This window comes from Boeremia exigua, assembly GCF_020726555.1.
Source record: "Boeremia exigua strain MPI-SDFR-AT-0100 chromosome Unknown C7974scaffold_8, whole genome shotgun sequence".
Taxonomy (NCBI): domain Eukaryota; kingdom Fungi; phylum Ascomycota; class Dothideomycetes; order Pleosporales; family Didymellaceae; genus Boeremia; species Boeremia exigua.
Window position 1 is genome coordinate 714824 of NW_025763525.1, and position 26238 is coordinate 741061.

Below are 26238 nucleotides of genomic sequence, written 5' to 3' on the forward strand. Positions count from 1 at the left end.
CAACCCTTTTTATCTGCCTATTCTACAATTTGAGAAACAGCATAACACAAGCAGGCATGGACCAGTCGTTACTTAGTGTTTCTGGTCTCACGTCGTCTTAGTGAATGCAGCTTAGCGTCTTGAAGGCTTACTTCAGCGTTAACTGTGCATGCAGTTCTCGCGCTGCTGTGCACGCAGTTGTCTGCGCAGCATGCCCACGGCTCGCAATTTTTCAGGAGCTCGAGACAAAGGACAATGAGGCAAGCCATTTGAAGTTCATTACAGCCCCCCTTTGGCAGATTCTATCTAAAATACCCACGGATAAAGCCATGGACACACATAACACAATATCCTTAACAACAAAAAGGGAACCCTCGACCAAAGGAAAGGTGTCTTCAACCCAGGCTTCAAAACAATACTGACATGCTTGCCTTCGTACTGCCCTTCTGAATCAGCAACCTCGATCATTCCCGCTGCACAATCCCAATAGCTGATGTAGTAAACGTGATGCCTCTCCGTACTCAGCTCATGGCCCAGCTGTACATCGTGCTCCAGCGCGCCAGGCATCATGAACGTCATGTCCAACCAGTCTTCATGTTGCCGCAAGTATGTCTCCGCTCGGCCCAGGTCCTCGTAGATATGGTCATTGGCATACCAAATCAAGTTGCGCACAAAGGCAGGTCCTGACCAGAGCTTGTGGTCCATGCTGGAGGAGCTGATTATCACCAAACGAGGTGGCTTGAATGAGGAGTTGGAAGATCTCAGAGATTGTAGCGCTGCGACTAGGGCTTGGGCAGTCTCGAGTGCGATGTTGCAACCAGGCAAGTTGTCAACAGCAGCCACTGCCTGCAATACCGCTTGTGTGCCTGTGATACATTGCTTAAGATTCTCGATGTCGGAAATATTGCCTTCGAAGACGCGGATGTTTGGGTTGGAAGACAAAGATGGGTATGATTTTTCAAGTTTCGCGCGTGAGCGTACAAGGACATTGATCTTGTTCTTCGGGTCCTTCCCAAGGAGTTTAAGAATGGTGCCACCGATTTGGCCTGTCCCTCCAAGAACTGCGTATGACGACATGAGATTCGAGTGTCGTTCTGGAAAGCTATTGACGAATACCTATGTATACCAAAACCTGAAAAGACGTACGCAGGATTAAATATTCGAAATGGTCTTGCGACAAGATCTTGTACGGACGCCGTAAAGACCGAAACGCCGTGCAGGTAACCATCACTCGAAGCACAGATATCGTTAGAGCCCTGTACTACTTCGTACAAAGCCAATCCAGTAGAATGCGACACTTAATCTGGCCACAAGTTACAGTAGGTACGGAAGCCCCACCAGCAGGGTCCTACTAGCTCGTCTTGGCATATATCTGACCGTGTTGGGGATCTACACAGATCAATAACGTCATACAGGTGTCGCTGGAACCTTATCCTTAAGGCTACGTGCCAATGCTATAGAATCAGCTTAATGAGCTCAACGCCCAAGATTACGTGCGCCTGGCAACCGATCTGACATAAGGTATTGTGCTTCCGCAAACCTTGGAACTTTACACATCTCCCCTTTGCCCACCTCGGCCGATTCGGCCTCATGGAGACCGAGACATTCGCAACGCTAGTGCAAGTCCTGCAAATCACCGTAGCAACCTCTTTGATCTTTATCGGTGGTATGTGATCGATCCTCCAGCACCCCGTTTTCGGGTTGTACGATCGCTAGGTAACTGACCCCGACAGGTCTCTCATCCTGCCTCTCGCTCTGGGTGCTCCCCCTAACGAAATTGCTCCCGCCGGCCCTTGCCTGTGCTCAATTCATTCAAACAGTGACATGGGGCCTGCAATATCTCCAGCCTTCATCTCGCATCCTCGGAATTTCACTCCTGACCACCGCGCTCCTGACTTCCTATCTGCCCGATCCGGCGCAAGCCGAGCAGTGGAAAACGTGGGCGGTAGCGCTTGCGATCCTTGCGCCAGTCGCGCCGTACGAAGTGTATTGTATCTTCCCAATCAATGACCGGGTGAGCGAGATCAGGGAGGAGGTTGAGCGAGGTGCGAACGAAGAAAAGGCGAAGAAAGAGCTGAAGGCGTTGTTTTCGAAGTGGCAGTTTAGGAACTACGGGCGAGTTGGGATTCCGCTTGTTGCGGGAATTGTGGGATGGTATGGTATTACTAGGCGCTGAGGAGAAGATGGATGCTTAGGGTAGTGAATGGGAGTCGAATCTAATGCATTTTTTTGTACTGGAGATACTTGCAGGCCTCGAACGTGCTGGGAAGCTGAGCGTGTGCACTGACTCAGGCTTTGGTGATGCTTGACCGGGCCATCAGTTCGGTCAGGTGGTCTTGCTTGACCATCTGCAGGATCTCAAGAGCCTTCGTTGGGTCCATCCAAGGTTGGCGCTGCTCCACACCCTCTGTGGGAAGAGGGCGATCTTCGATACCAGGGACGATGTCGACAAGCAGGTCGCTGACCGGACTCTCATGCCAGCTCACGGTACTCAGGTCGAAATCATCCACCTCCTCCATTGTCTCATCTTCATCTCCAGCCAAACCGTGTTCAACACCCCTCGTCACGTCATCCTTCTCCTTCTCCATCTTGTCTTTCGAGGATTTCATGAAAGTGAATATCCAATGCAATGCCAACATCGGCCCCTCCCTCTCAAAGATGTCCTCGCTGATCTTGCCCGATCTCAAGTCGGCGATCAGGTTTTCTGCCTCCAGGTGCGACATCTCGGGGACCATCTGCGACATACTGCTTATCGCAGCCTTGGCCTTGACGAGTGGCTTGGATTTGAAACGTATCAGATCGAGCCCGGAGTCCTGCCAGTATTTGATGAGACTGTCGGGAGCAGTTTGATCGCCTCCCCAGTGCATTGGCAACCATCCACGGAGGTAGAGAATGAAGAAGGATTGTCCTGAATCATCACAATAGCCATCGATGTTCCCTCCATGCGAAATTCGCACCACAAAAAGGAAGGCCATGATGCATATGTTGATACGGACGACATCGAAGTGGTTGGAGAAAGAGTGTTGCTCCGAGAGTTGGTAGTACCAGATCGCACGGTTGACCTGTAGACTCTTGAGAGAAGAAGCTTTGAAGTTGCCCGCAGCAATCTCATTGTAATTACGCAGGAAGAAATCGAGCTGGAGGTCATCTGGAACATTCGCGACGCGTAGCTTCGCCTCATTCTTGGTGTAGTAGTCGTGCACATCGCGATGGTGGGGTAGCGTACGCAGGGGGACTTTTGCGAGCTTCGTCTCGAGGTTCTCGCGCGCTCGTGCATCGTTGTAGTCGTCTTGATCTTGCGAGCCACGAGCGGCAAGAGGCAAAGGTGATGTGAAGTTGCCCTCCTGCATGATTGTAGGAGGTGATATGCGTAGCGTCAGGATGTAGTCGTGGGAAGGTCGCAAAGTAGCTTATTGCTCAGCGGAAATTTAAGTGGAGACGACGCGCTGAGCACGTGTTGTCACGCTGTCGCCTAGCGTGCTGGAGGTGAAGGCAGATATGTCACAACACCACACCCATATCGAAAGTAAGCGCCGTAGGCAGACAGAGGGGAAAAAGGAATTGATATCTCTATGCCCATCCACGTAATAGTGCGACCTTGACTTAGGTGAAAAGTGAAAGCAAAAACACAAAAAAAAGATAGTGAACTGCGAAGCCACCTAGACCTAAGGAGAAACGAGGGTCGCAACCTAAGCTTCGGAGACTCCGCAGTTCGAACCCGCGACCCCACAGGAACAGAGCTGGAGGTGTAAGAAGTGATCAGTTTCCTGGACCATCTAGTGTGTGTGATGCTCTGATGAAAAAACTGTGACGAAACTGTTACTTATAAGCAATATAATAGCGACAGTAGCCATAAAACTTGCTTATCGCTGCGACTGAGACGGTACGTGTGGTTGTGAAAGTGCGTTTGCATCCAGAGCCGAAAAGCGGGGGAGACGAAGTGACGGTGAGTGAAGGGCGCAGCATCTATCACCTTACCAACGATATGATAACTACAGTATAATGAGATTACACAGAACATCAGTTTTCAGGTGGCTGGAGAAATGGCCAATGCAAGTAATTGATACTGGAGGTGCTTGGTGAACAAGCTGGAATTCGCTGGATCTTGTCAGCGAGATACGGCTGAAGGCATCAAGCCTGTTCGAGTGGACTCGCCATACCCACACATGCAAGCCAAAATACTGTTCGCATGTCTGAAACGTCTCGCTCGTTCTCGCGACCTGGTGCTCGTCTCTGATCAATGCAGATTGCATCAGGCCGACCGTACCGCAAAGTTCCAATGTCTCCAGACTTGCATGCGACTACTAGAGAACTTGGACAGTACTCATCACAATGCCCAACACCAATACACTCTCGATCTTACTCGTCAGCCGACGTCTGATAGACTGCGTACTAAAACACATCTTTCCGGGTCGAACGTGTGATGTGAATGGCCCTTTAACCTTGTTTCCGCGAAGGTAAACTCACAAAGAGTTCATGACTGTTCACAAGGCTAGCAGGTGTGCAGAGAGAATGAACAAAGGGCTGCAAGGGAATCAAGTCAGTGGAATTGCGTGTGGCGAGCAACAGTTGACGTCGTGAGATTACTGACTAAGCGCCTACCGAACTGGGCGGATGCGACGCTAAATCAAGCATCGCTGCTTATGACGGCACTTGCAGCTTTCAACGTCAATTCACGATTCTAAAGAGTTGGGCTAAATTATCGAAGGCCGTGCATTGGTGGTGTCCGGCAGGCATAAGGCTCACATGACTTTACCTTCAGGAGTCGCATTCCAGGCCTGCTCGAATGCCTGCCATCCTCCGACTGGCTCTTCGCACATCTTCAAATCGCTCACGACGAGATCGTAGTACCCATCGCTTGGCAATTTACCCTTGTTGCATGTTCCACCCATGGCTATGTTGATCAGTATCCTATATTCCTCCATACGTCTCGAACCTGCTGGGACGTTGCCCTTCATCACTGGCCGACCGTCTATGTACCAGATAAGTCTGCCTCGCCAGTCGGGAATGCCCTCCTCCTCGATCCAGGCGAATCCGTACGTGTGGGGATTTGTGGTCAGGTCAGGCAAGGGGGTCTGTACAACTCTGTGCTTCTGCGCGTCCTCGCCATTGTAGTGTCCCCAGTGTAGACAAGAGTGGTTTGTCTTTTCGTCGTTCCAATTCTCCATTATGTCAACCTCGCCGTCGCCTGGCCAGTTGAAAGGCTCACATGGCAGCATCCAATATGCCGGCCAGATGCCAGGGGCGCTCGGTGGGAGGGTAGTGGCTTCGATATAGCCGCGCGGGCGAGATAGTGTCTGGTGTGAGGTCAAGCGCGCAGAGGTATAGGTGCCATTTTGCACCAACCCACGCACAACGAGCCGGTTGTCGTGGTGGAAAGAGTTCGCGGGAGAATCGGTGTAATTCTGTTTCTCGTCATTCCCCCAGCCATGATCGCCAAGCTCATGACGGAAGTTGGCGGATACCGGCGTTGCCGCGTCGAAAGATGGCTTCCAGTACACTTTCTCGCTGTACGGTGGCGGGATGTTCTGTGGTGGTGGAGGCTGCGCAAAAGTAGGTCGGTTTTGCGGAACAGGAGGTGCCGGCGAGTTTGGCTTATTCTGTGGAATAGGCGGTGCGAAGCCTTGCTGCTGATGGGGAGGCGGCGGGCCCCAGTTCTGTTGCTGCTGCGGCGGTGGAGGGCCCCATTGTTGCTGCTGGGGCTGCTGGTATTGGCCTTGTGGTGGGTATTGGGCGCCTGAATATGATGACTGAGAGTACTGTTGTTGCTGGTTGTAGCCTTGCTGAGGCTGTTGCGGGTAACCCTGCTGGCCCGGGTAGCCTTGCTGGCCTTGCTGGGGCTGAGATTGGCCTCCGAGGTGTTGAGCCTGGAGCTCTTTTACCTTAGCCTTGCCCTTAGCGAGGAGACTGTCAAATGTAGGCATTGCTGATGCTGCTGTGGAATGTTGTACAGGCAAATGACGTAGCGTGATTTTCTCCAGCCACAGCAGCCAAGCAAAGCATGACTAAGCAACCGTGCCGAGAAGTCGGTGTTATCTCATAGACATGGGGGTGGAAAAACCGCTTTGATGTACCTATCCTAATCGTACTTGGTTCTGGGCCCCGCGTGTTTGGTTGCAGCTGCGGGTAGAGTGGTGCGCTGATGCCGCTCTCATTTCACAGGCTACGTCATTGCACCAATCATCTAAGCGTTGTATTCAGCCATACAGCCACTTCCAGCAACGCCTCGAACGCGTTCCTGATCGACTGCAAGGTAGGAATAGAAACAGGAATCTCATGCGACCTGCCACACCCATTTACGACGCACGTAAGTGTGGCGTCATTCCACTTGACATTATGTTACGCATGCCTTCCGCCGTCTACAAACAATAATAACGCCAACACCTTCACCACGCGACACGCCTCGATAACCACTACACGCGACAAGAAAGATCACCCATCAGAACTATATTCAGCATCAATCCAAGCTCACGCCAGCGCTCTCCCACCGCAATGTCGTCCATCATCAAGTCCCTCTCTGACGTCTTCACCTCGCTTCTTGAGCTTGTGTGGTCATTCTTCACCACCGCCGGTGATCTGGTTCAGAAGACCGCATCTTTCGCCCTCAAGTTCGTCTCGGAGATCATCGACCTGTTCGTCAACTTCTGCAAAGGTCTTGTTGATCTTGCTGGCGGAGTTGTTGGTTTCGTACTCGGTATGTTATTGCACCCACTTGGACTTGATAAAGCAGTATTGACCGCAGGTAGGCAACATTCTCATGCTTGGTGTCCTAGCCGCGATTGTGTTTGGCTTCTTGCAGTACCAGCGCAACCAGGGCAACACTGTTAGGGTCGGCAACAAGAAGCTCAATTAGATGCAACCCGGGCATCCATGCATGTACCTTTGAAGGACACATGCCTCATCACTCTTAGCTCAATTTGTATGATACCCTCTTACCCTAACACAGCCAGTGCCAGCGCACACGCGGCCTCTTAGTCTTAGGATATTCAATTCACTGTTCATCCCGATATCGATCTTTGCCAGCAGTTCTGCATCCACAGAAGCCTCGCGGTGATCTCCTTATGCACTTTGCTATCAAATGACGACTAGGAGGTGCTCACACTGCACTTCCTCCTTACGCTGGAGTAGGTATTGGGCCGTTATGCTCCGAAATGCCTCTTGGTGGGCAGGTTCATACTGAGAACGTACACGTGGTATGTGTGTAACAAGGTATATTCCGGTGGGAATCAGGCAATTATGTGACGGCCTAGAGACAGCAACAGTACGGTCTAGAGGTAGTCAGACTTCTTGTTGCTGCACATCTGTTGATGGAGAACTGTCGAAAACGTTTCAACACCTTGTAACGGGGGCAGGAGTCATCAGCCTTGCATACCCTATGCGTCACATGAAGAACAGTAAAGTAGGGATAAAAGAAATTTGAAACACTCGAAGCATTGTGCAGACTGAAACATATCTGTATCAAAAGAAAAAGAAAACAATGTAAAAGGAACCCTTGAACAACGCGGCAGTTCTGAGAAAAAAATCGGAACGTAAAAACAAACGGAACTGTGGGCCCTGCCCGATTCGCTACCACGCCTCAAATCAGGCTCTCAACAACAGGGCCTGAAGCCACAAACGGGACGAATCTGAAGTCGTCCACGCTGAGCAGATCCTGCTCCACTGATTCCGCCTCATCCACCTCGTCCGGACCCATGTACACGGCCGCCCTAACTACGTCGTTCTCGTCGCTCATCTCCCAGTAGATGCAACCGAGGAGTGCTCTTATGGTCTTTGCGAGTGTTGAGTCTTCCACGGGCTTCTTGTAGATGACTTTGTCGAAGCCGCTTTCGCGGACCGCGGCAGCGATCATCGCGTCATTGCCGAACTTGAGGGTGCTGGTACTGAGCAGATCTGAGTAGTACGTTCGCTTTGGTCCGTCCTTGATGGCGGAGATGGCGGTCGTTTCCCCCGAGAACTCGTAGTCGATGAAGTCCTCGATTGCAACTTGGTGGGTCTTTTCGCGGTACTCGCTTCTGCGCGGTGGGCCGCCGACGCTGGGGGTTGAGTTGTATGCCATTGAGTAGCTGCGATGGTATTCTTTGTAAGTGGTGAGTTCGTTGGGGATTCGATGCCAGAAAGGGAGAAGACTGGGTTGTGTGTGAATGGAAGTTGGTGAGGACTGAAGTATATTTATACAAATCGCGTCAAAAAGTCGCGTCAGGGTCGTGGTGAAGATGGTTCGCAGGCAATAATTCGGACCTTTCCGAGCTAGTTTACCAGATCCTTCCAGTTACCCTTGCTTTCAGAGATAGTAAAGCAGTACATCGTTTGAGAATTGTCATTCACTAAAGTGAAGCAGTACCGTCTTCCTAGATCGTCATCCTTTGAGCGTAACTTGTCCCTTCAAATTCGTACAGCACAAGAAAAGTCTCTCCATCCAAAGCCAATAGTCCTGCCCAGTACGCTGTAGGCTCGCGTACAGTTGTCTTGTTGGTCCAAGTCCTTCCTTGATCGCTGCTAATCATGATTTTGATTGCCCCTCCAGGCCACAGTCCGCCATCTTCATTCGTCCCAAAGCTTGCAACTAGCTTGTCACCAACTTGAATGATTTGAGGAGCGCCAGCATTGAAACCATCTGGCTGGTACACAACTGTTCTTTCGGTGCTCCAGGTAACGCCATCGTTATCCGTCCGCACTGTCCATATACCGAACGGTCGTCCAACTCCTGGGTTGCCACTTTCAAAGATAGCAATCTTGGTCTCAGACCCGACATAAGTGCGTGCAACGCCTATCATTCCATCCCGTGTCTCGATGCCAGTTCCAGAGATGACTTGTGCAGAGGTCCATGTCTTGCCTCCATCTGATGATCGGCGGAGAAGACTATCTTGATCGCCACGACTGTTTTCGCGGGAGTAGTAGAGTTGTAGAGTACCATCGAGGGCTTGCTGAAGGAAGGGCTCCCAGTTGCCTGTCACACCTGCGGGGTCTGATGCAGGAGTCGATAGGTACTCCCAGGTCGCGCCTCCATCCCCGGAGACACAAATGGTGATTCGGTAGTAGCTGAAAGTTGTGGGTGACGCCCTGTCGTGGTTTCTGAAGGCGCAAAGCAATTTGCCATCTGGTAGCTCATGTACATAAGGGTTGTCGACGTCCTGTGTTGCCTTCGGACCGGTGTCTACGGTGCCTTGTAGTTGCCAGGAAGCCCCATTGTCCTCTGAGCGAACCGTACGAATGGTAGTATTGTCGCCTTGTGTATTGGTGTAAGCCCCGACCAGTGAGCCATCTGCAAGTTTAGTCGCTCGTGGGTAGGTTCCGCCTTCGCCAAAAACCACGGCATCGCCAATCTTAGACGGCGATGCAGCAATTGCAGACCTAGTGAAAATCGCAAAGGCTGCGATCAAAGCCTTTGAGAAACGCATAATGATAGAATTCCGAACGATTGCTTGACATCCCATTCAATGATATGAGCATTACCCGAGTTTTGTATCATTGTTGTGAGGCATCCAACTAATTGCTTACGTGGGGTCTGAAACACTCTTTGGCGAAGAAGTCGGTGCGCAATAGGATTGAACGAGGCCGGGAGCCTAACTAGACTGCGCAAGATTGGCACACGGATGTCCTTGGGGAGACTGAGTGGTAGCCCTGGGTAAGGGCTCCACTTGATTTTTTTGTCCGTGCTGACATTTCTGTATGATCGTTTATTAAGATGAAGCTCAGTATAGGAGAGGTCGTCGGACAGGTACTGTGGTAGTGAACAGGTGACGTCACGCCACCTTTGAACACCGAGGGCGGTCAGCCCTACCACTTCAATAATGCCGATAAGTAGATGCGCAGTCGACTAGGTAAGCGGCTGAGCAGTATGACAGACGTGGGAGACCAAAGAGTGCGTTGTCAATCTTAGAAAGCCGTTGCCTGCATTTCACGTGATTATAAACATGGCGCGCTCTGCTGTGCAATATACAACTTGTGCAAACTCAGAATTTCACTAAACTGCATATCCTACTACAAAAGCCCAATGGCAATATCACCCTTAATCTTCGCGATGATTCGAATGTCTGCTTCAAGATCCAACTTGATGTGCACCTTCAAACTGCCCTTGACATCTTTGTTGTCCAGACCAAAGCCTGCATTTGCGTCCCGTTCACCAGCAGTACCGGTGGCCGGGTTATTGCCTCCGCCGAGTGTGGACACAGCACCTCCGACAGGGTCGCCGCCGAGTGCGGAAGCTGGACCACCTCGGCCTCCTGGAGCGTTGCCAGTTGCATTGTTTCTGACATGATGTCAGTAATTGGCTAGTAAGCGGCAGTGAGAAGATGTCGCACCTAGACTTTTCCTCTTCGCCAGGCATTTTGTTCTGAGGAGTCTTGCGCTTGGGTGTTTCTGCCGGCAAAGCCACTTTCTCTGGAATTCTAGCAAGAGTAGGATAATGGGATGGGATCGGTGGATGAAATTGGTACCTGAATCAGGACTGGGGGAGCAACCTTTAAACCCCCAACAGAGATCTGACAGGCTCTATCTACAGGTGTGTGGCTACTGGTAGCACACCATAATCGGCCATGCGTCTGAGGATGCGCTCGAGCAGCTCCGTGAGAGCAGTTGATTTGAGAACTCATTGATCTCCAGCGCCCCGTTGCTGAACGCAGCATAGCTGACTTGTGATTTCCCAAACGAGCACCTATTCACCGACTAGCAGCATTTAATGCGGAGCAGAGGGGTTCGTGGAAGTCGATGCGCAGGTCGGCGACTTCGTAGCTGCATGGTGAGCTTAGAATTGATGCACAATGTTCGTCACAGGTTGCGGATCCATCTCAGATCCGTCGATCGGTTCCATGGATGTGGGGTGATCTAGACGACGCTAGCAGTGGTGGTCTCCCCGACTGGGGGATTGGCAGCGCGTGCAGCCGCAAGCCTCCTACCGCAGATTGGCGAACGGGAGACGGAACCACGAAAGTGGACATTCGGCCATATTTGCGCGGAACCTTGTGTTGAACCAGGTTAGCGCATCCGGTGAATCTGTCCAGCCATCTGGACTGGCTGTCTACCTCCATTTCATTAGTTTCCGGATGCCGTGGCTGTAAAGTCTCATCCACAGAGTTGTAGTATTATTCACACTCCAACATGGTCCTGGGACTCATATCGCTGGCGGCCACAGTGCCGATGGTAGCAACATCAGTCCTAAACCTTCAAAGTCAAGCCGAAAATACAAAAAGCAACGGCGCGGATGCCGAGTGGAAATCCGACAGATGCCATATGAAGTGTCGGCCCTCGGAAAGGACGCCAGAGGACCGCAAAGAGCTGTTCAGGGATAGTCAAGTTGTGTTACGCGATGGGAGCTTGTTTGTGCAGCTGTCAACCTACGAAGGAGAGCGCCTACATCCGTTCACAGGATATTACCTGCCCTATCCAGACTCTAACTTTGAGGGTCTGGTCTCCACAATCTCAGACGAGCCACCTCAGCTGAACTGGATATACCTGGATACCGCCTCAAAATGCTTTCAAATCAGCCATGGTTTGCGTGTAGAAGCAGAGGAGGGGCTGACCGGCCCATGGGGTGCACGTGTGTGTCCTGATGGTGAGATCCGTTTCCTCATGGAGAACTGGGAGGGATTCATCGCCGTTGAAACCGAGGATCCGGGGTTGTGGAGACTGTGTTTTGACCGTTACGACGATGGGCTGGGGGGAAAACTGGGCCAGGATCAAAGGACAGTGGAGCTGGAACTAATTCGTGAGACGCTTAAAAGTTGAGGCACGGGCACCGAGGAAGTCTTGCTCGTTATCAGCATCATCGCCATTAGGGGTCGCGCAGAGGGCTCCGAAGTGAGTTGTCGCGTCGTGCAAAAGCAGGACCAGGACAAGATTGTACAGCCTCAAGAACGTGAGCACAACATCAAGCAGTTGAAGAGTAACACAACGCAGCTCTTCTCCAGAGTGACAAAAACATAGAATGTGGTCAATAGATGTGCGATTTCTACGGCTTCTGTCCGGAAATAAGCGCGAATTCTGACGCGCGTTCGTGGCTACGCGACTGCCGTTTTCACGGAATGACGTAGCCGACCAACATCACCCTACTTCAGCCTCATTCACATCCAACTCCAGTGACCCACACAACAACATTGCTTGTCTCCAGTTCTCCTAATCCTCTTTTAATCCTCGATTGGCTGACTTTTGTATAACATCTGCTATCCTTGTATCAGCATGTGCGACTTTGTGCCACTCCCTATTTGCTTCCAATGCGGAACGTATGCATGCCCTCCCCCTGATGTTTCAGACAGTACTGATATGTAAAAGTGATCAGAATCCCTGTCATTGCAAAGTCATTGGCCCTACGATTGGATTCGTGATCACCGTGTGCATGGCTGTAAGTCGCTTTGTTCACAATCATCGAAGCCTGTAGATCACTAATTTCTGCGATAGATCATCTGCTGGCCTGCGAGCTTGCTCTGCTGTTGCTGTGCCACAGATGCAGGCAAGAAGTAAGCGAGAAAACGACGTGTATCTTTCTGGACATTACTAATACCGCTAGGGTGCTTGCTCTGCCGGTGGACACAGGCAATGCTGTCAGTAATGCTATACCGATATGACAGCTGCTTCGTGCGACAAACACGAGGTGTCTATCGCTTCCCAGATCCCGAAGTCTAGTTTTCTAGGTGGTACACAGTCTTCTGTCAGCTACAATTCTTGTCCCGGCGTTTGCCTTTGGATGTTTCCTGTTCTAAAGCACTCTTATGTGCGGCATCTTTCATTTTTCCTGGCGAATGGCCTATGAGGGCATCGCAATAGTGGATGCGATTACGGTTGACTCGGCTATCAGCGCTATCTGGCTGTTGCAATGAAAGCATTCTTCACACAGCTGTAGTATCCGCCGTACCGACTTGATCTCATTCAATAAGCGTAGGGCTGTGTAACGGTCCGGCACTTCCCCGCCCCACTCGAGGGGATCACGTGGAAACGCGTTAGTACCGTGGGCGTTTGCTGATCTTCCTGTTTAGGTGAAACTTACTCAACTTACACACAAGCCAGAAACACTTTATCTAGTCAGCTCCGTCCCAACGGCGCAGCCTCCGCCGACAGATACTCACTTCTATCTCTCACCAAAGCAGTGAAGATTTCGAAAGCCTACGGGCGACGGCGTTCGGATCCTTTGTTAGGCTTCTTCTGTTTTGGATGAAGGTAGTCCCAGCTGTTAGAAAAGCAGCAAGCCTGCGGTAATATTTGTACGGCTACCTTTGTGGGACGCGCTCTGCATCAAACACTCTCGAATGCGCGAAAGCGTATTCATCTCTTTCATCTATAGACAGAAAATGGAACACTGACGCACTTTTATGCTAGTCTAAGTCCTCGAAGTACTCATTACACAAGGCATCCGTTTGTGATCGGCCACGTAACGCTCTCGCATGCATCTTGGCTGCAACCAACTATGAACGAGCCCAGCATGCCACAAACGTGCGCTGCTACATGGCAGTTAGATGACGATGCTGCCGGGCGTCTATCCGAGCTAGAGGTCTGTTCTTGGGAGGAGGGCTTTGAAGTCATCGAAGACTTTTACGGTCCGTCATCCACAAGTGTGACTGAAGAGCAGAACGCCATCATCACAGACACGTATATTTCACTTCACCGCTGGGCTTTGACTCCATTGACCTTTCCAGAAGCTATATTGGCGAATCGTTGAGTATTGCACAGCCATTGGAAGAATGTTCCACCGCTGGCATCGCGACGGAGCAAGAACTTGCTAGCGAAGAGGCAACGAAGTGTCAAGTTCACGCCGCGGAACAACATACCCCTCACGGTGTAGATCTAGAGCATTCCTCAGATCTCAGCACCTCTAATCGCCAGGCGAGCGGCCTCTGTGAAGCCCTGGTCACAGAACCGGTCTCGGATGTGCTGGAAACACAGGCTAGTACACCAACCACGCGGGAAGTGCAGGTCGCGCCAGCAGAGGAACGCGAGCTCACAGCCCCCGCCCCTTGGAGCATCGATATTTTCGATATCATAGATTTTTCACCTGAGAAACCGCTACCTGTTGCCCATTTACCACGCGAACCAGACGCAGAGGGCAGTGATGGATACGTCCAAGGTTCCAGCGCGGTCGGTCCACCGACACCAGCACTGACCCATTCCGACATCCACCTACCTTCTGCGAAGTCTTGCGTTGGCACGGAAGGCATCGCGTCCAATGGAGATCTGGCTCCCTTCGCCGTCCACGAGCACACCTACGCGACTCCCGCTAGCGATTCCGAGTTTGGAGACTTTGTCAACCTTACCAGCCCCGCCAAACCTGCTGATGCTGCCATCGAGTCGGCTGCAGACTTCACAGCAAAGGCAGCTGATGACAAAAACTGCCTTGCGTCACCATCTCAACCTGCCAGCCTGCCAGATGAGAGGGCAGTCTCCGACACCGGCATGTCCCTCGATATCAGAAATAGCGGTAATGGTCACCTTGAGACAGCTCTTACCGCGAGTGAAGAGATGCATGAGGGTCTCGGCGAGCCTAGCCTGGAAATACCTTGCAGGCAGATCACCGAGTCGCCGCCTACCATTCTTGAGGATCAATCCGTGTCCCCAACAATCACCCAAGACGCCATGAGGGAGAATGCAGAAACAGAAACACCAATCACATTTCTTGACCATAAGCTTGGGGAATTTCACCGCGAAATCGTAGAGTACGCGTCACGATGCGGTCTTGATGCTCACGATCAAGCGTTATCACACGATGAGTCCACGCCGTGCGACGATCGTCCTGGGCCAGTCACCGGTGATGCACCGCAACACAGTCTCATTGTACCCCTGGTAGCAATACCCGATAGGATGTCCACCGACTCAATCATACCGACATACGGTACACCTAGCATGGCACCTGACCAGTGTAACACCGCCGGCTATGGAGATTTTCAGATGCCAAAGCAACAGTTTCAGGTGCGAGACATCGTGATGAACGACGTGGACAGCGATTTCTGCCCCTCGGAAAGTAGCAGCCAACCTGGTTTATCACCAAACATCGGCCCCGCTGAGCCATCGTCAGATGTGGGTCAATTTGCATCAACGCTACTGTCAACGATGTCATTGTACAAGAGAGATCTGTTGCCGTCAACGCCTCACGAAGTGCTAAAGCGGCCGTTAGACAGTGCGGAGTCCGATAAATGCGAAGAGCCAGATTCAAAGCGACAAAGGATCGATTCAAGCATTGATACCGAGGTGATTGAGGCCCCCACGTTCGAGGAGTCCAAGGACCTCTTCATCAAAGAGGATGCTTCCATCTCTGCTGCGAAATACGAGATGGAGAGCGAACCAACACTGGAGTCTGTCACCATCGGACACAATCCCCTTGGAGAGCAGGAAGACGTCAACGGAAAAGAAGACGCCCCCACCCATGGTGCACGAGTTGAGCCTGAGAACGATCTCATTGTTGAGCCAGAGGCGATTGAGGCCGCTACCGTTGATGAGCTGGAAGACGTTGACATGGAGGACGCTCCTCCCATTCCTACTACACAGCTTGAGACTGCCAACAGTCCGCTCATCGAGCCTGAGGCAATTGGAGCTGCCCACCTTGACGATATAGCGGGTGACCACACAAGCTTGCATACCGAAGACGCTCCGGTCTCTGCTGTCTATTTGGAGGCTGAGAGTCTTCAAGTGGCAAACGTAGCCTCTCCCTCTGATAAGTTGGAAGGCATTCATACCGAGGCGAGCGTTCCCGTCTCTGCTGCACAGCTTGAGATTAGTATCGATGCTACTGTCGAGCCTGTGGTAGCTGAAGCTGCTCCCATTCCAGAAGTGGCGGATAGCACGAGCCTGTCTGACGAAGATCCCTCAGCCTCTGCTACGAAGAATGAGATGGAAAGCGATGCTACCGCTGGGCCTATGGAGAGTAAGGCTGCTCTGCTTGACGATGTGGCTGGTGTCAAAGAAGGCACTCTCGTCGCTGCTGCGCGCCGTAAGGTTGATAACGCTCTAATGCTTGAGTCTCAGGACATCAAGGCCACCTCCTTCGACGAGGCGGTTGGAGACCACATGAGCGATCGTGACGAGATTGTCCCAGTCGCTGCGACACAGCCCGAGATCGAGAGCACTGAAACAGTGCAGCCCAAGAAAACGGAGGCTACTCCCGTCGACGAGGCAGTGGATGTTCACATGAGCGACTGCGATGAACATGTCCTAGTCTCCGCTACACAACGCGCGATCAAATCGGAAGGCAAGGACCAGGTCACATCCGACGGTACAGTGATACCTGCTGCTCGCGCGGCCGAATCAGCAGCTCGACCCGTGCCACAAGCAGATAACGTCGTCGAGGTCGTACAAGAAGCAAGCCAGGTCTCGAGCACAGCAGAGCCAGAGACCCATCCATCAGCCTTGCGCTCGCAAAATCTGCCAAAGCCGTTTGGCGGGCCGTATATGCAGATTACCGATGTTGAGATGCAAGAGCTGATCACCACCGCATCGGTGTCACCAACACCGCCGCCCCCTGCAGCTCCGCCTCGCGGACCTAGGTTGAGATTCAAGCCCTTGACGCCACCGACGCCTTTGGATGAAGCTGAAGCCGAGGACGAGTCTGAATCTGAGGAAGAGTTTGAGTCTGAGGGAGGGTCTGAATCTGGGGAAGAGTCTGAATCCGAGGAAGTCGAGGATGCAATCACAGAAGAGCATGTAGCCACGGAAGACGAGCTTACGGATGCGGAAGAGGAGCATGCAGACACAGACGACAAGCCACGACCCGTCAAACACGAGCCTGACCTCAAAAAAGCCAAGCTGCAAGACGAGCCGACCTCCACAGAAGCAGAGCCTGGCTCCACAGACGTCGAGCCCGACAACGAAGACCGCGACTCCACCACCTCATCCTCCCTCAGCCCAGCCCCCTCGCTCTCGCTCACCACCGCCTCACCGCCCCCCACACCCCAGGCGCCCGAGCCAGCAGCACCCGCACCCCCCGCCGACGCGCCCTTCCGCCACGAAGCAGAATTCCACTACGAGCGCCGCGCCACGCGCTCCGAGACGCGCTCGTCGGGCTCCAGCGCACCGGCCGCGACGCACGTAAACCAGATCGACGCACCCGCACCGCCGGCTGTCAAGGAAGAAGACGTTGCTGGAGGGGAGGAGAGGCAGTCTGGGCGCCCGCCAGTGAAGAAGAATCGTGTGGCTGCGGCCAGGGCTAGTGCGGCGCGGGCGCGGGCTGCGAAGGTGGCGATGAAGAAGGCGGGGCCGCAGACGCTGTCGGTGTCGAAGGCGTCGAAGGCGTCGAAGGCGGCGAAGTCGCTGAAGCCGTCGACGAAGACGCCGGCCCTCCCAGCATCCAACGTGGCAACCCGGACGCGCGCGCGGACCGCGACGCCCTCGGCTCCTGCATCTGCGTCTGTATCTACACCCGCCGCTGTCCCTGCGCCCCAGCCCCCGACCTCGAAGACCGCGCGCAAGACTCCGCTCACGGCCACACACACCCGCACGCGGCGCCACACGCCTGCGCAGAATGGTGTCCCTCCCACCCCAGCCCAGCCAGCGACACAGACTCCAGGATCTCAGACCCCGGGATCTCAGGCCCCGGGATCCCAGCCCGCAACAGCACAGTCCGCTCCCTCGCAGGTGCTGGGCAAGCGCAAGACGCGCCGGGTGTCGGCGCTGGAGGAGCAGATGCGGGTTGTGGATGAGCGGGAGGGGCGATTGAGGAGGAGGGCGGGGGGTAAGTGAGGAGATGGGGTAGAGAGGGGACAGGGAAGTGGAGAGGGGGATCGTGGAGAGGAAGGGGAAGAGCAGAGAGGGAAGAGCAGAGAGGGAAGAGGGGAGGAGGGAGGGTGGTGGGCAGCAGAAGGGGGTGAAGGGTGAGCGGAGGGGGAGGTAATGGGCGGAGGTGTTGAGCGGCGGAAAGAGATACTCCAACGCGTTGAACCGGCCAGGAAGTGCAGCTGCTTGGATACACGCAGCCCCGCGCTATACACGCACGAGAAGCGAGCGAAGACGGGATGAAAAGTGATGGAAATGGCGTTGGACTGGCTAGCACGCAGGACCTTGTACTCCCTCCATAGACGGCCTGCAATCTTGCCTACGATGATCCCCCAGTCAAACAGCGCAGTACCTACCCCACAGCACCACCTTACCACACGCACGAAACAGACACACCTACATCCGACTCCTCTCCCCCTCCCCCTCCCCCTCCCCCCCCCCCTCCCGCCGAGAACCTCACAAACCCACTCCCCAGCCCTCTCCACCATAGCCGCCGAAAACACATGCCCCGTGCCCTCAAACAGCACATCCTCAAACCCAACATCCAGCGCCTTGTCCGCAACCACCTCTTTGAACACCTTTAGGAACGGCGCGCCGGCGGCGTACGGCACGAGTTTATCCTCCGCGCCGCTGAGATTGAGTATGCGCTTGCCTTGCAGGCGCTGGCGGACGAGTGCGCGGAAGCGGGCGCGCGCGGGGTCCGAGACGGGCGCGTCTGCGCCGGCAGGGAGGAGCAGGCCCGCGGGATCGAAGCGCGCCACTGCGTCGACCAGCGCGGGCGGGAAATCCGGCGAGCCGAAGAACCCCGCGCCGGGCGGCGTGGTGGAAAGATACGTCTCCCTTCTCGACAACCGCGCGCGATCCGCCATCAACCGCGCATAATCCGGACACCCGATCCCGACCACGCCCGCCCGCACCCTAGGATCCGAGAGGAGTACGTGCCACGCCGCGTGCCCGCCGAGCGAGACGCCCAGCACCGCGTGCGCGAGCGCAGGCAGACCGGGGAGGTAGGATGGCAGGTGGTCGATCAGCCCCGCGCAGTCGGCTGCGGTGCCGGCGTACACGCCGAACATGTCCTGGGCGTGGGTCGGGTTGCCCTGGCGCCAGGCTTCGTTGTGCAGGGGCGTGGCGAGACGGGTGCCGTGGTTGCGGGCGTCGAAGGCGGCGGCGATGAGGCCGGTGCGGGGGGCTGAGAGGGTCGGGGACTGCGACTGCGAGTGTGTGTTCCAGCGGGTTATCAGCGCGGTCGCGATCGGCGCCATGGTTTCTTTGGTCTGCAGGCGCGGGTTCAACAGCCACAGGCACGTCACGGATGTGCAGTTGGGGGGTAGTTCGGCGAGGCCGTGGACGGTGACGAGGATGCCGGCGATGGTGAGGGTTTGCGCGGAGACGGGGGGCAGGGTTGGGGGGCCCTCGAGGGGGTTGTTGGTGGCGGCCATGGTGAATTGATCGCAGACGAGGGAGCTGGGGGTGTTGGAGGTGGTGGTGAGTTTACACAGTACCTAGGTAGTTAGTGACTACGGTTGAAGGCGGCGGGGCACACCATTCCGGCCGAGGTTGATGGCTACATAGTCGAGCTCGGTAGGTCAGCATTGGTTCAGTGATACTACAGCATGTTGGGTCAATTGAGTGCAGAGACCGAGGCTGGCGAGGTCAGACGGCGTTGACGTCGACCGACTGCACCGAGTCCGTGTCCAAGACGTCGCGTCAGAATGCTGGAGACGCGCTAGCACTGTTTACCATGGCACCAGGAGCAGCGGGCATGCTTAGCGAGACTGACTGCAGAGTGTGGCCCAACTACTGCAGGTCGGTCTACTGCGGGCCCTTCGAGACCATTGAGACTGCCATCGAGCCTGCCCCGAGCCTGCGGCATGGCGGCGGAGGTGAAGGCGGTGGGCGCGGGGAGACCAGGGGCTGCTAGCGCGACGGGCGACCAAAAGTACGACGTACGCCGCGGGAGATTGCGCTGATGACCACAGGCCAAGCAGTCGAACTGGCCAGCGCCTGCTACGTGTGCCCGCAGCGACGACGCCGTTTAGGAGACCCGTCGCCAGCTCTCCTCCGCCCCATTGCAGTCTTCCTGAGGGCGACACCATGTTGTCCATGTTGTAGCACAGCACCGCAACACCCATCCCATGCCATAGCACACCGCCGTACACCTCAGTGACGCCCACGCCCACGCCCTCTCCCTCGCCCTCGCACCCGCCCGCTGGCACCATGGCCGCAGACGAGGCCGCCGACAAGGCCGCCGCCGACGCCGTCGATAGAGCCCCCGCGACCTTCCTTGACTATCGCGCCCTGGGCGACCCTGGCGCCCGCAGCACGTCGCCCAGCCCGCGCTCGCAGTCGCCGGCCGCGCCCAGCACCGCGTCCCGCCTGCTGCCCCCCTCGCTGCGCGCTGGCTACCGCCCGAGCCTGCAGGAGGAGATGCACGCCCCGGCGAACGGCGCCCCCAAGATCATGCGCTCGGCGCCCACCGGCTCGCCGCTGTCCGCCCAGGAGCCCAGCGAGTTCCCCTTCCACAGCCCGCCCGCGTCCGCGCAGCCCGCCGCGCCCGAGACCTTCGATGCCGTCGACTACGCCGTGTCGCGCGTGCCCAAGCCGGCGTCGCACGCCTCCAATGCCAGCACGAGCTCCTACTACCCGCCCTTCGCCCCCATCTCGCGCATACCCACCGCCGAGGGCGAGCCCGCCGACGCCAACGCCCCCAAGGAGCGCAAGAGCGTGCAGTTCGCCCGCTCCGCCACCTACGGCTCCGACCCGCCCCAGGCCGGCTCGCGCCAGCAGTCGTGGGACACCGAGGACAAGGCCAAGGGCAAGCCCAAGGAGGACTCGTCGCTGATGGGCAAGCTGCGCGCCCTGGCCGCCCCCATGCAGGGCCACGGCCGCAACAACAGCGCCACCACCGCCCCGACCGCCACCGCCTCGCCGCCGTCGCAGTCGCCCTACGGCCCGCTGACCCCGGCCAACGAGCGCGACGAATTCCGCTTCGACGGCCACCACGACAGCGAGGCCGACGCCGACGCCGAGTCCAGCGCCGGCGAGGGTGTCGCGCGGCCCGCCCACAAGCGCAAGCGCAGCCGCCGCTGGTTCGAGGGCGACAGCGGCGACGGCGTGCAGACCGCGCCCACCACCCCCCGCGGCGCCAGCTACTTCTCGCGCGACTCGCCCACCGGCACGCCCGGCTCCACCACCCGCCCGGGCATCCTGCGCAAGGGCACCATGACCGACATCCCCGAGAACGAGCGCCAGGGCTACTCCGAGGACGAGGGGCGCTCGCGCATGGGCAAGGAGAGCGCCTGGGCCCGCGGCCTGCACAGTGCGCGCGGGCTGTCGTATGGCGGCCGCCGCAGACACGACCCCAACGCAGAAGAGGGCGACCCGTCCAGCGACCGCCGTCCACCATGGCGCATGCGCAGCGAGCGCACCTCAAGCCTGAGCGCCCAGAAGTGGAAGGCCATCAAGAACGGCCTCAAGCTGCTCGGCAACCGGGCCAAGGCAGAGCGCCAGGTCGACCATGCCAAGTCGGCCGAGCTGATGGCCGAGCTGCTCGCCGGCGCCCCTGCGGCCCTCTTCCTCGCCAGCATGTTCCAGCGCGACGAGCACGGCCACAAGCGCATCCCCGTCCTGCTCGAGCAGCTCAAGGTCACCATCACCGACGCCGACAAGACCAAGGACAAGGAGGGCGACCGGCACACCGCCCTGCGTATTGAGCTCGAATATGGCAGCGGCTCGACCCGCATGAAGTGGATCGTGTACCGCACTGTCGCCGACTTTGCCAACCTGCATCTCAAGTTCAAGGTCCAGGAGAAGCAGGACTCGTTCCGCAGCCGCGTCTCGACCCTCGACAAGGACGACCCGCGAGGCAAGCTGCCGCGCTTCCCACGCAGTGTCGTGCCCTATCTCCGAGGCATCCGCGGCTACGGCGCGCTGGATGAGGAGGAGGAGGATGAAGAGGAAGTCGCAGTCGGCGGTGCAGCCACCGACGGCGATGCGAGCGCCACAGACCGCCCGTCACGGGGCAAGCGGCGCAAGTCGTCCTTCACCATGCACCGCCGGAAGTCGAGCATCGGCAGTCCAGACGCAACTCCAGGGGTTGTGGGCCAGCTCGCAGCGCGCCAGGGCAGCTTTGCGGGAGCCGTCGGCCAGCCCCTGAACTCCAAGCAGAACCACCACGAGCGACAGCGGAAGAAGCTCGAGCAGTATGTCAAGGGGCTGATCCAGTATCTCATCTTCCGACCGGATAGCAACCGCCTCTGCAAGTTCTTGGAGCTGTCGGCGCTGGGCGTGCGTCTGGCTGCCGAGGGCGGCTACCACGGCAAGGAAGGCCATCTGATGATCAAGTCCTCCAAGGGCGTCGACGCCCGGAAGCGATGGACGCCCATGCCCATGATGAGCCGACACTGGCCGAAGTGGTTTTTGGTCAGACACAGCTACATCGTGTGTGTGGACTCGCCCGAGGAGATGAACGTGTATGATGTCTTCCTGGTCGACTCCAACTTCAAGCTCGAGTCCAAGACGTCGGGCAAGAACAAAGACAAGAAAGCCCGCAAAGTCGCAAGCGAGGCCAAAGCATCGGCGACCGGCCACCATCAGCTGAAGCTCGTCAACTCCGAGCGCAAGATGAAGCTCTTGGCCAGGAACGACAAGATGCTCTCGCAGTTTGAGGAGTCCATCACATTCATGATGCAAAACACGCTCTGGTCGGAACGCCAGCGGTTTGACAGCTTCGCCCCCGTGCGCAAGAAGATCTACGCACAGTGGCTTGTTGATGGGCGCGACTACATGTGGAACGTCTCCCGCGCCATCAGCATGGCCCGCGACGTCATCTACATCCACGACTGGTGGCTGAGTCCGGAGCTGTATCTGCGACGCCCGGCCGCCATCAGCCAAAAGTGGCGCCTCGACCGCCTGCTTCAGCGCAAGGCGCAGGAGGGCGTGAAGATCTTCATCATTATGTACCGCAACATCGGCGCCGCTATCCCCATTGACTCCGAGTACTCCAAGTTCTCGCTTCTCGATCTCCACCCCAACGTCTTCGTTCAGCGGTCGCCGAACCAGATTCGCCAGAACACCTTCTTCTGGTCCCATCACGAGAAGATTTGCGTCATCGACCACACCATCGCCTTTATGGGAGGTGTTGACTTGTGCTTTGGTCGTTGGGACACTCCGCAGCACGTTGTCGTCGACGACAAGCTGACCGGTTTCGAGCTGGACAACAACGCCCCCAAAGACGCTGATCACTGCCAGCTCTGGCCTGGAAAGGACTACTCCAACCCCCGAGTGCAGGACTTCTTCGCTCTGGACAAGCCCTACGAGGAGATGTACGACCGCAGCAAGGTCCCGCGAATGCCCTGGCACGACATCGGCATGCAGATTGTGGGCCAGCCCGCGCGTGATCTCACCCGCCACTTCGTCCAGCGCTGGAACTACCTCCTCCGCCAACGCAAGCCGTCCCGCCCCACTCCGTTCCTGCTTCCTCCGCCCGACTTCAACCCCGCCGACATCGAGGCGCTCGGTCTCGAGGGTACGTGCGAAGTGCAGATCCTGCGCTCTGCGTGTGCGTGGTCGTTGGGCACACCGAACAAGGTCGAGCACAGCATCATGAACGCGTACGTCCAGATGATTGCAACATCCGAGCACTTTGTGTACATTGAGAACCAGTTCTACATCAGCAGCGGCGAGGTGCTGGGTACCAAGATTGAGAACAAGATCAACGACGCTATTGTTGACCGCATCAAGCGCGCGCACGCCAACGACGAGGACTGGCGCGCCTGCATCATGCTTCCCCTGATGCCCGGATATCAAAATACTGTCGATGAGCAAGACGGTAGTAGTGTCCGTCTCATCATGACATGTCAGTACCACAGCATCTGTCGTGGCCCGGGCTCGATCTTCGGCCGTCTGCGCGCCGCTGGTATTGAGCCCGAGGACTACATCCAGTTCTACGCTCTGCGATCCTGGGGCGAGATTGGGCCTACCAAGATGCTCGTCACAGAGCAGCTGTACATTCACGCCAAGATTATGGTGGTTGATGACCGCGTCGCCATCATCGGCTCTGCCAACATCAACGAGCGCTCTATGCTGGGCTCGCGCGACTCCGAGGTGGCCGCCGTCATCCGCGATACTGAAGTGCTCGACTCGTACATGGCCGGCCAGCCGTACAAGGTCGGCAAGTTCCCCCACACCCTACGCATGCGCCTGATGCGCGAGCACTTGGGCGTTGACGTGGACCACATCTCCGAGGAGGAGTGGGCTAGCCAGATGTCGGATGCCGATAGTACTGCTTTCCAGACAGAGTCGTCGGGCCCCGGCTCTCCCACTGCCGACCGCGCTACCGAGCAGAAGCTCTCCGCGAACCATGCCCGTGCGCAGGAGGAGCTGATCGAGCGCGCGGAGAGGCTGCACAGCTTCAACCACGACTTTGACTGGGCACAGGACACCAACCCTCACCTCCAGTCCAGCAAAAAGCCGTCGTCCGATCCCCGCGTCACCAAGAACGATGCACACGAGAAGGATGTCCGTGGCGAAGGCGTGGATCACTTCCGGGACATGGAAGCCCGCGAGCCCAGCCTGACGCGCGGCCGTGACACGTTCCTCGACCCCCATGGCAATGAGAAGCTGCTGTCTGATGCTGCGCCGGAGGGCCTTGCCAACAAGGAGACGGCGAAGAGACACTCGACGGTCAAGGGTCGCGGCCGTAGCAACACCACTGGAACCAGAGCTAGCGCAAGCAGCGGAGGCCAGGAAGGCTATGCCGGTCTCCCGCCCCCGAGGCTGCCTCGCATGGACACAGCCAAGCTGGGGCTGACACAGCTCAGCCAATTGCCTGCCCTGCCGCTGATGGACGACACCGACATCGGTGGGCCGCCGCTGCAGCGCACCTACAGCGGCGCCTCGTCGACCGTCATCAACCCGCTGCTCGCGGAGATGCGACGCCCCATCGTCACGGAGGACTGCATGCGCGACCCCATCAACGACTCGTTCTTCCTCGACACCTGGCACCAGGTCGCCGAGAACAACACAAAGCTGTTCCGCCAGGTGTTCCGCTGCCAGCCCGACAACGAGGTCAAGACATGGAAGGAGTACCAGGAGTACACCAACTTCGCAGCCCGCTTCACGCAAATGCAAGGCGGCGGCAAGCCCCAAAACCAGCGCGCGCAGGAAGCCCCCGGCAAAACAGGGCCCCCCGGCACCGGCATGACAGAGAAAATGGGCCACATGGGCAAGCAAGTCAGCGCGCTGGGCGAAAAGCTATCCGAAAAAGTCACCAACGCCGACGCGCCGTCGAAAAACGGCGCCGTCGAGCAGTGGGCCCACGAGCAGGAAAAACGCATCCACGCGCTCGCCCTCGACACGCACTCCACCACCCCGCCCCGCCCCGCCGACGACGCCGTCGTCTCCCCGCTCGCCCCCTCGCCCCCCTCCGCCACCACCCCGTTCCCCCCCGCGCCCCCCGTCCCCTCCACCCCCCCGCTCCCCGCCGACCGCCCCCGCAACGTCACCATCACCGAGCCGCCCAAATTCAGCACCCACCGCGCAACAACCGCGTCGAAGCGCTCGCGCCGCCGCGCCACGACCAAGAGCTCCACGCGCGCGTTCCACGCCGCAGATGCGGAGAGCATGTTGCCCAAGGAAGACGCGAAGATGCTGATGGATCTCGTCCAGGGCCATTTGGTGCTGTGGCCGTATGAGTGGCTGGAGAAGGAGGAGAATGGGGGGGGTTGGTTGTATAATGTGGATCAGATTGCGCCGTTGGAGATTTAGTGAGTTTTTTTTTCCTTGCTTTGGGAGTGGTGTTGTGTGGGGATGTTTGCTGACTTTGAATAGTAATTAACGGACGACGACGCGGACGACGGGATAGAGAGATGGAGAGACGGGGAGACGCGCGTTGGCGCGCTGCGGGAGGAGTCCCTTCGGCGCACGAGGTTTCGCGCCGCGTTGCATTGTGTTGTGTTTCATCGCCTTGCACTACATCGCCTTGCCATTGCATCGCCTTGCCATTGCATTTCTCCGCGTTGCATAGCTGGCGTCCAGGCGCTTCAATCTTTGGATATTGGGGTTTCTTGCTGCGCGTGCACTGCCGAGTCGGTGGGCGCTGTACTGTATTGTATTTGTATTCTAGAGGAGGAGTGTAGGGAGAGTAGGGGGTGTAAGAGGCGCGGGGGAGGCGTGTAATGTGCAGAACAGAGAGCGGGGAGCAGAGCGTGGGGAGCAGAGCGTAGAGAATGGAGTAGCAAGCAGAGCGTAGAGTAGCCTGGAATACACACCATCGAAGCCACTGACACGCTGCCTGTGATACCGATGCCCGAGTCCACGGCCTCCACTGCGTTCATTCCCCTCGAAACTGTCCCATCCCATCCCATCCCATCCCATCCCACACCAAACCAAATCGCACTTCTCGACTTCTCCCCTCCGCTCCGCTCCCCTCGATCTACGTCTGCGTCTCGGTCCTCATCCGCGCACGATCTCTACCCACGGTTCCGCTATGCAGGGACGCAGCGCCGACTTCCCCTGGCACGCGCACACGCACGCGCACGAGCTCGAGCACAGGTTCGAGCACAAGTACGA

The 26238-nt window shown here is 56.7% G+C and overlaps 11 protein-coding genes across 11 annotated transcripts; 5 read left to right on the forward strand and 6 right to left on the reverse strand.

Moving 5' to 3' along the window:
• Positions 1–15: 15 nt before the first annotated feature.
• On the reverse strand, positions 16–1373 carry C7974DRAFT_214213 (uncharacterized protein). The gene has a single exon (XM_046137031.1). The coding sequence runs from the start codon at positions 1054–1056 to the stop codon at positions 286–288; it is 771 nt and encodes a 256-aa protein (XP_045995355.1). The 5' UTR covers positions 1057–1373; the 3' UTR covers positions 16–285.
• A 1-nt stretch (position 1374) lies between these two features.
• Positions 1375–2211, forward strand: C7974DRAFT_214216 (uncharacterized protein). The gene is made up of 2 exons (XM_046137032.1): positions 1375–1645; positions 1713–2211. Exons 1-2 carry the CDS (start codon positions 1570–1572, stop codon positions 2153–2155), a joined length of 519 nt encoding a protein of 172 aa, XP_045995356.1. The 5' UTR covers positions 1375–1569; the 3' UTR covers positions 2156–2211.
• On the reverse strand, positions 2129–3483 carry C7974DRAFT_214211 (uncharacterized protein). The gene has a single exon (XM_046137030.1). The coding sequence runs from the start codon at positions 3327–3329 to the stop codon at positions 2268–2270; it is 1062 nt and encodes a 353-aa protein (XP_045995357.1). The 5' UTR covers positions 3330–3483; the 3' UTR covers positions 2129–2267.
• Positions 3484–4527: 1044 nt separating this feature from the next.
• C7974DRAFT_214209 (concanavalin A-like lectin/glucanase domain-containing protein) lies at positions 4528–6012 on the reverse strand. Its single transcript, XM_046137029.1, has one exon. It carries the CDS (start codon positions 5901–5903, stop codon positions 4722–4724), a length of 1182 nt encoding a protein of 393 aa, XP_045995358.1. The 5' UTR covers positions 5904–6012; the 3' UTR covers positions 4528–4721.
• A 459-nt stretch (positions 6013–6471) lies between these two features.
• Positions 6472–6832, forward strand: C7974DRAFT_414655 (uncharacterized protein; the record flags this gene model as incomplete). The annotated part of the gene is made up of 2 exons (XM_046143820.1): positions 6472–6673; positions 6726–6832. The coding sequence occupies 2 exons, from the start codon at positions 6472–6474 to the stop codon at positions 6830–6832; spliced, it is 309 nt and encodes a 102-aa protein (XP_045995359.1).
• Positions 6833–8131: 1299 nt separating this feature from the next.
• On the reverse strand, positions 8132–9685 carry C7974DRAFT_397462 (Sialidase). Its single transcript, XM_046142195.1, has one exon. The coding sequence runs from the start codon at positions 9411–9413 to the stop codon at positions 8328–8330; it is 1086 nt and encodes a 361-aa protein (XP_045995360.1). The 5' UTR covers positions 9414–9685; the 3' UTR covers positions 8132–8327.
• Positions 9686–9924: 239 nt separating this feature from the next.
• C7974DRAFT_214282 (uncharacterized protein) lies at positions 9925–10787 on the reverse strand. Its single transcript, XM_046137034.1, has 2 exons — positions 10281–10787; positions 9925–10228 (listed from the first exon to the last, which is right to left on the reverse strand). Exons 1-2 carry the CDS (start codon positions 10304–10306, stop codon positions 9961–9963), a joined length of 294 nt encoding a protein of 97 aa, XP_045995361.1. The 5' UTR covers positions 10307–10787; the 3' UTR covers positions 9925–9960.
• Positions 10788–11939, forward strand: C7974DRAFT_214281 (uncharacterized protein). Its single transcript, XM_046137033.1, has one exon. It carries the CDS (start codon positions 11077–11079, stop codon positions 11701–11703), a length of 627 nt encoding a protein of 208 aa, XP_045995362.1. The 5' UTR covers positions 10788–11076; the 3' UTR covers positions 11704–11939.
• A 1436-nt stretch (positions 11940–13375) lies between these two features.
• Positions 13376–17634, forward strand: C7974DRAFT_456841 (uncharacterized protein; the record flags this gene model as incomplete). Its single annotated transcript, XM_046146031.1, has 2 exons — positions 13376–13557; positions 13605–17634. 2 exons carry the CDS (start codon positions 13376–13378, stop codon positions 17632–17634), a joined length of 4212 nt encoding a protein of 1403 aa, XP_045995363.1.
• A 464-nt stretch (positions 17635–18098) lies between these two features.
• Positions 18099–19350, reverse strand: C7974DRAFT_362081 (Alpha/Beta hydrolase protein; the record flags this gene model as incomplete). Its single annotated transcript, XM_046139727.1, has 1 exon — positions 18099–19350. A coding segment is annotated over exon 1 (1008 nt), but the record flags the coding sequence as incomplete, so codon positions are not given.
• A 636-nt stretch (positions 19351–19986) lies between these two features.
• C7974DRAFT_338854 (phospholipase-like protein D1) lies at positions 19987–25949 on the forward strand. Its single transcript, XM_046139237.1, has 2 exons — positions 19987–25433; positions 25498–25949. The coding sequence occupies exons 1-2, from the start codon at positions 20095–20097 to the stop codon at positions 25502–25504; spliced, it is 5346 nt and encodes a 1781-aa protein (XP_045995365.1). The 5' UTR covers positions 19987–20094; the 3' UTR covers positions 25505–25949.
• Positions 25950–26238: the final 289 nt, after the last annotated feature.

What these genes read in the sequence shown, in the direction of transcription:
- C7974DRAFT_397462 (XM_046142195.1), bottom strand. Translation starts at nt 9,413, where the DNA reads ATGGGATGTCAAGCAATCGTTCGGAATTCTATCATTATGCGTTTCTCA.
- C7974DRAFT_214213 (XM_046137031.1), bottom strand. Translation starts at nt 1,056, where the DNA reads ATGTCGTCATACGCAGTTCTTGGAGGGACAGGCCAAATCGGTGGCACC.
- C7974DRAFT_338854 (XM_046139237.1), top strand. Translation starts at nt 20,095, where the DNA reads ATGCACGCCCCGGCGAACGGCGCCCCCAAGATCATGCGCTCGGCGCCC.
- C7974DRAFT_214281 (XM_046137033.1), top strand. Translation starts at nt 11,077, where the DNA reads ATGGTCCTGGGACTCATATCGCTGGCGGCCACAGTGCCGATGGTAGCA.
- C7974DRAFT_214282 (XM_046137034.1), bottom strand. Translation starts at nt 10,306, where the DNA reads ATGCCTGGCGAAGAGGAAAAGTCTAG. An exon ending in GGCGAAGAGGAAAAGTCTAG is followed by an intron (nt 10,229 to 10,280) that starts GTGCGACATCTT and finishes ACATCATGTCAG; the next exon opens with AAACAATGCAACTGGCAACG.
- C7974DRAFT_214209 (XM_046137029.1), bottom strand. Translation starts at nt 5,903, where the DNA reads ATGCCTACATTTGACAGTCTCCTCGCTAAGGGCAAGGCTAAGGTAAAA.
- C7974DRAFT_214211 (XM_046137030.1), bottom strand. Translation starts at nt 3,329, where the DNA reads ATGCAGGAGGGCAACTTCACATCACCTTTGCCTCTTGCCGCTCGTGGC.
- C7974DRAFT_214216 (XM_046137032.1), top strand. Translation starts at nt 1,570, where the DNA reads ATGGAGACCGAGACATTCGCAACGCTAGTGCAAGTCCTGCAAATCACC. An exon ending in CTCTTTGATCTTTATCGGTG is followed by an intron (nt 1,646 to 1,712) that starts GTATGTGATCGA and finishes TGACCCCGACAG; the next exon opens with GTCTCTCATCCTGCCTCTCG.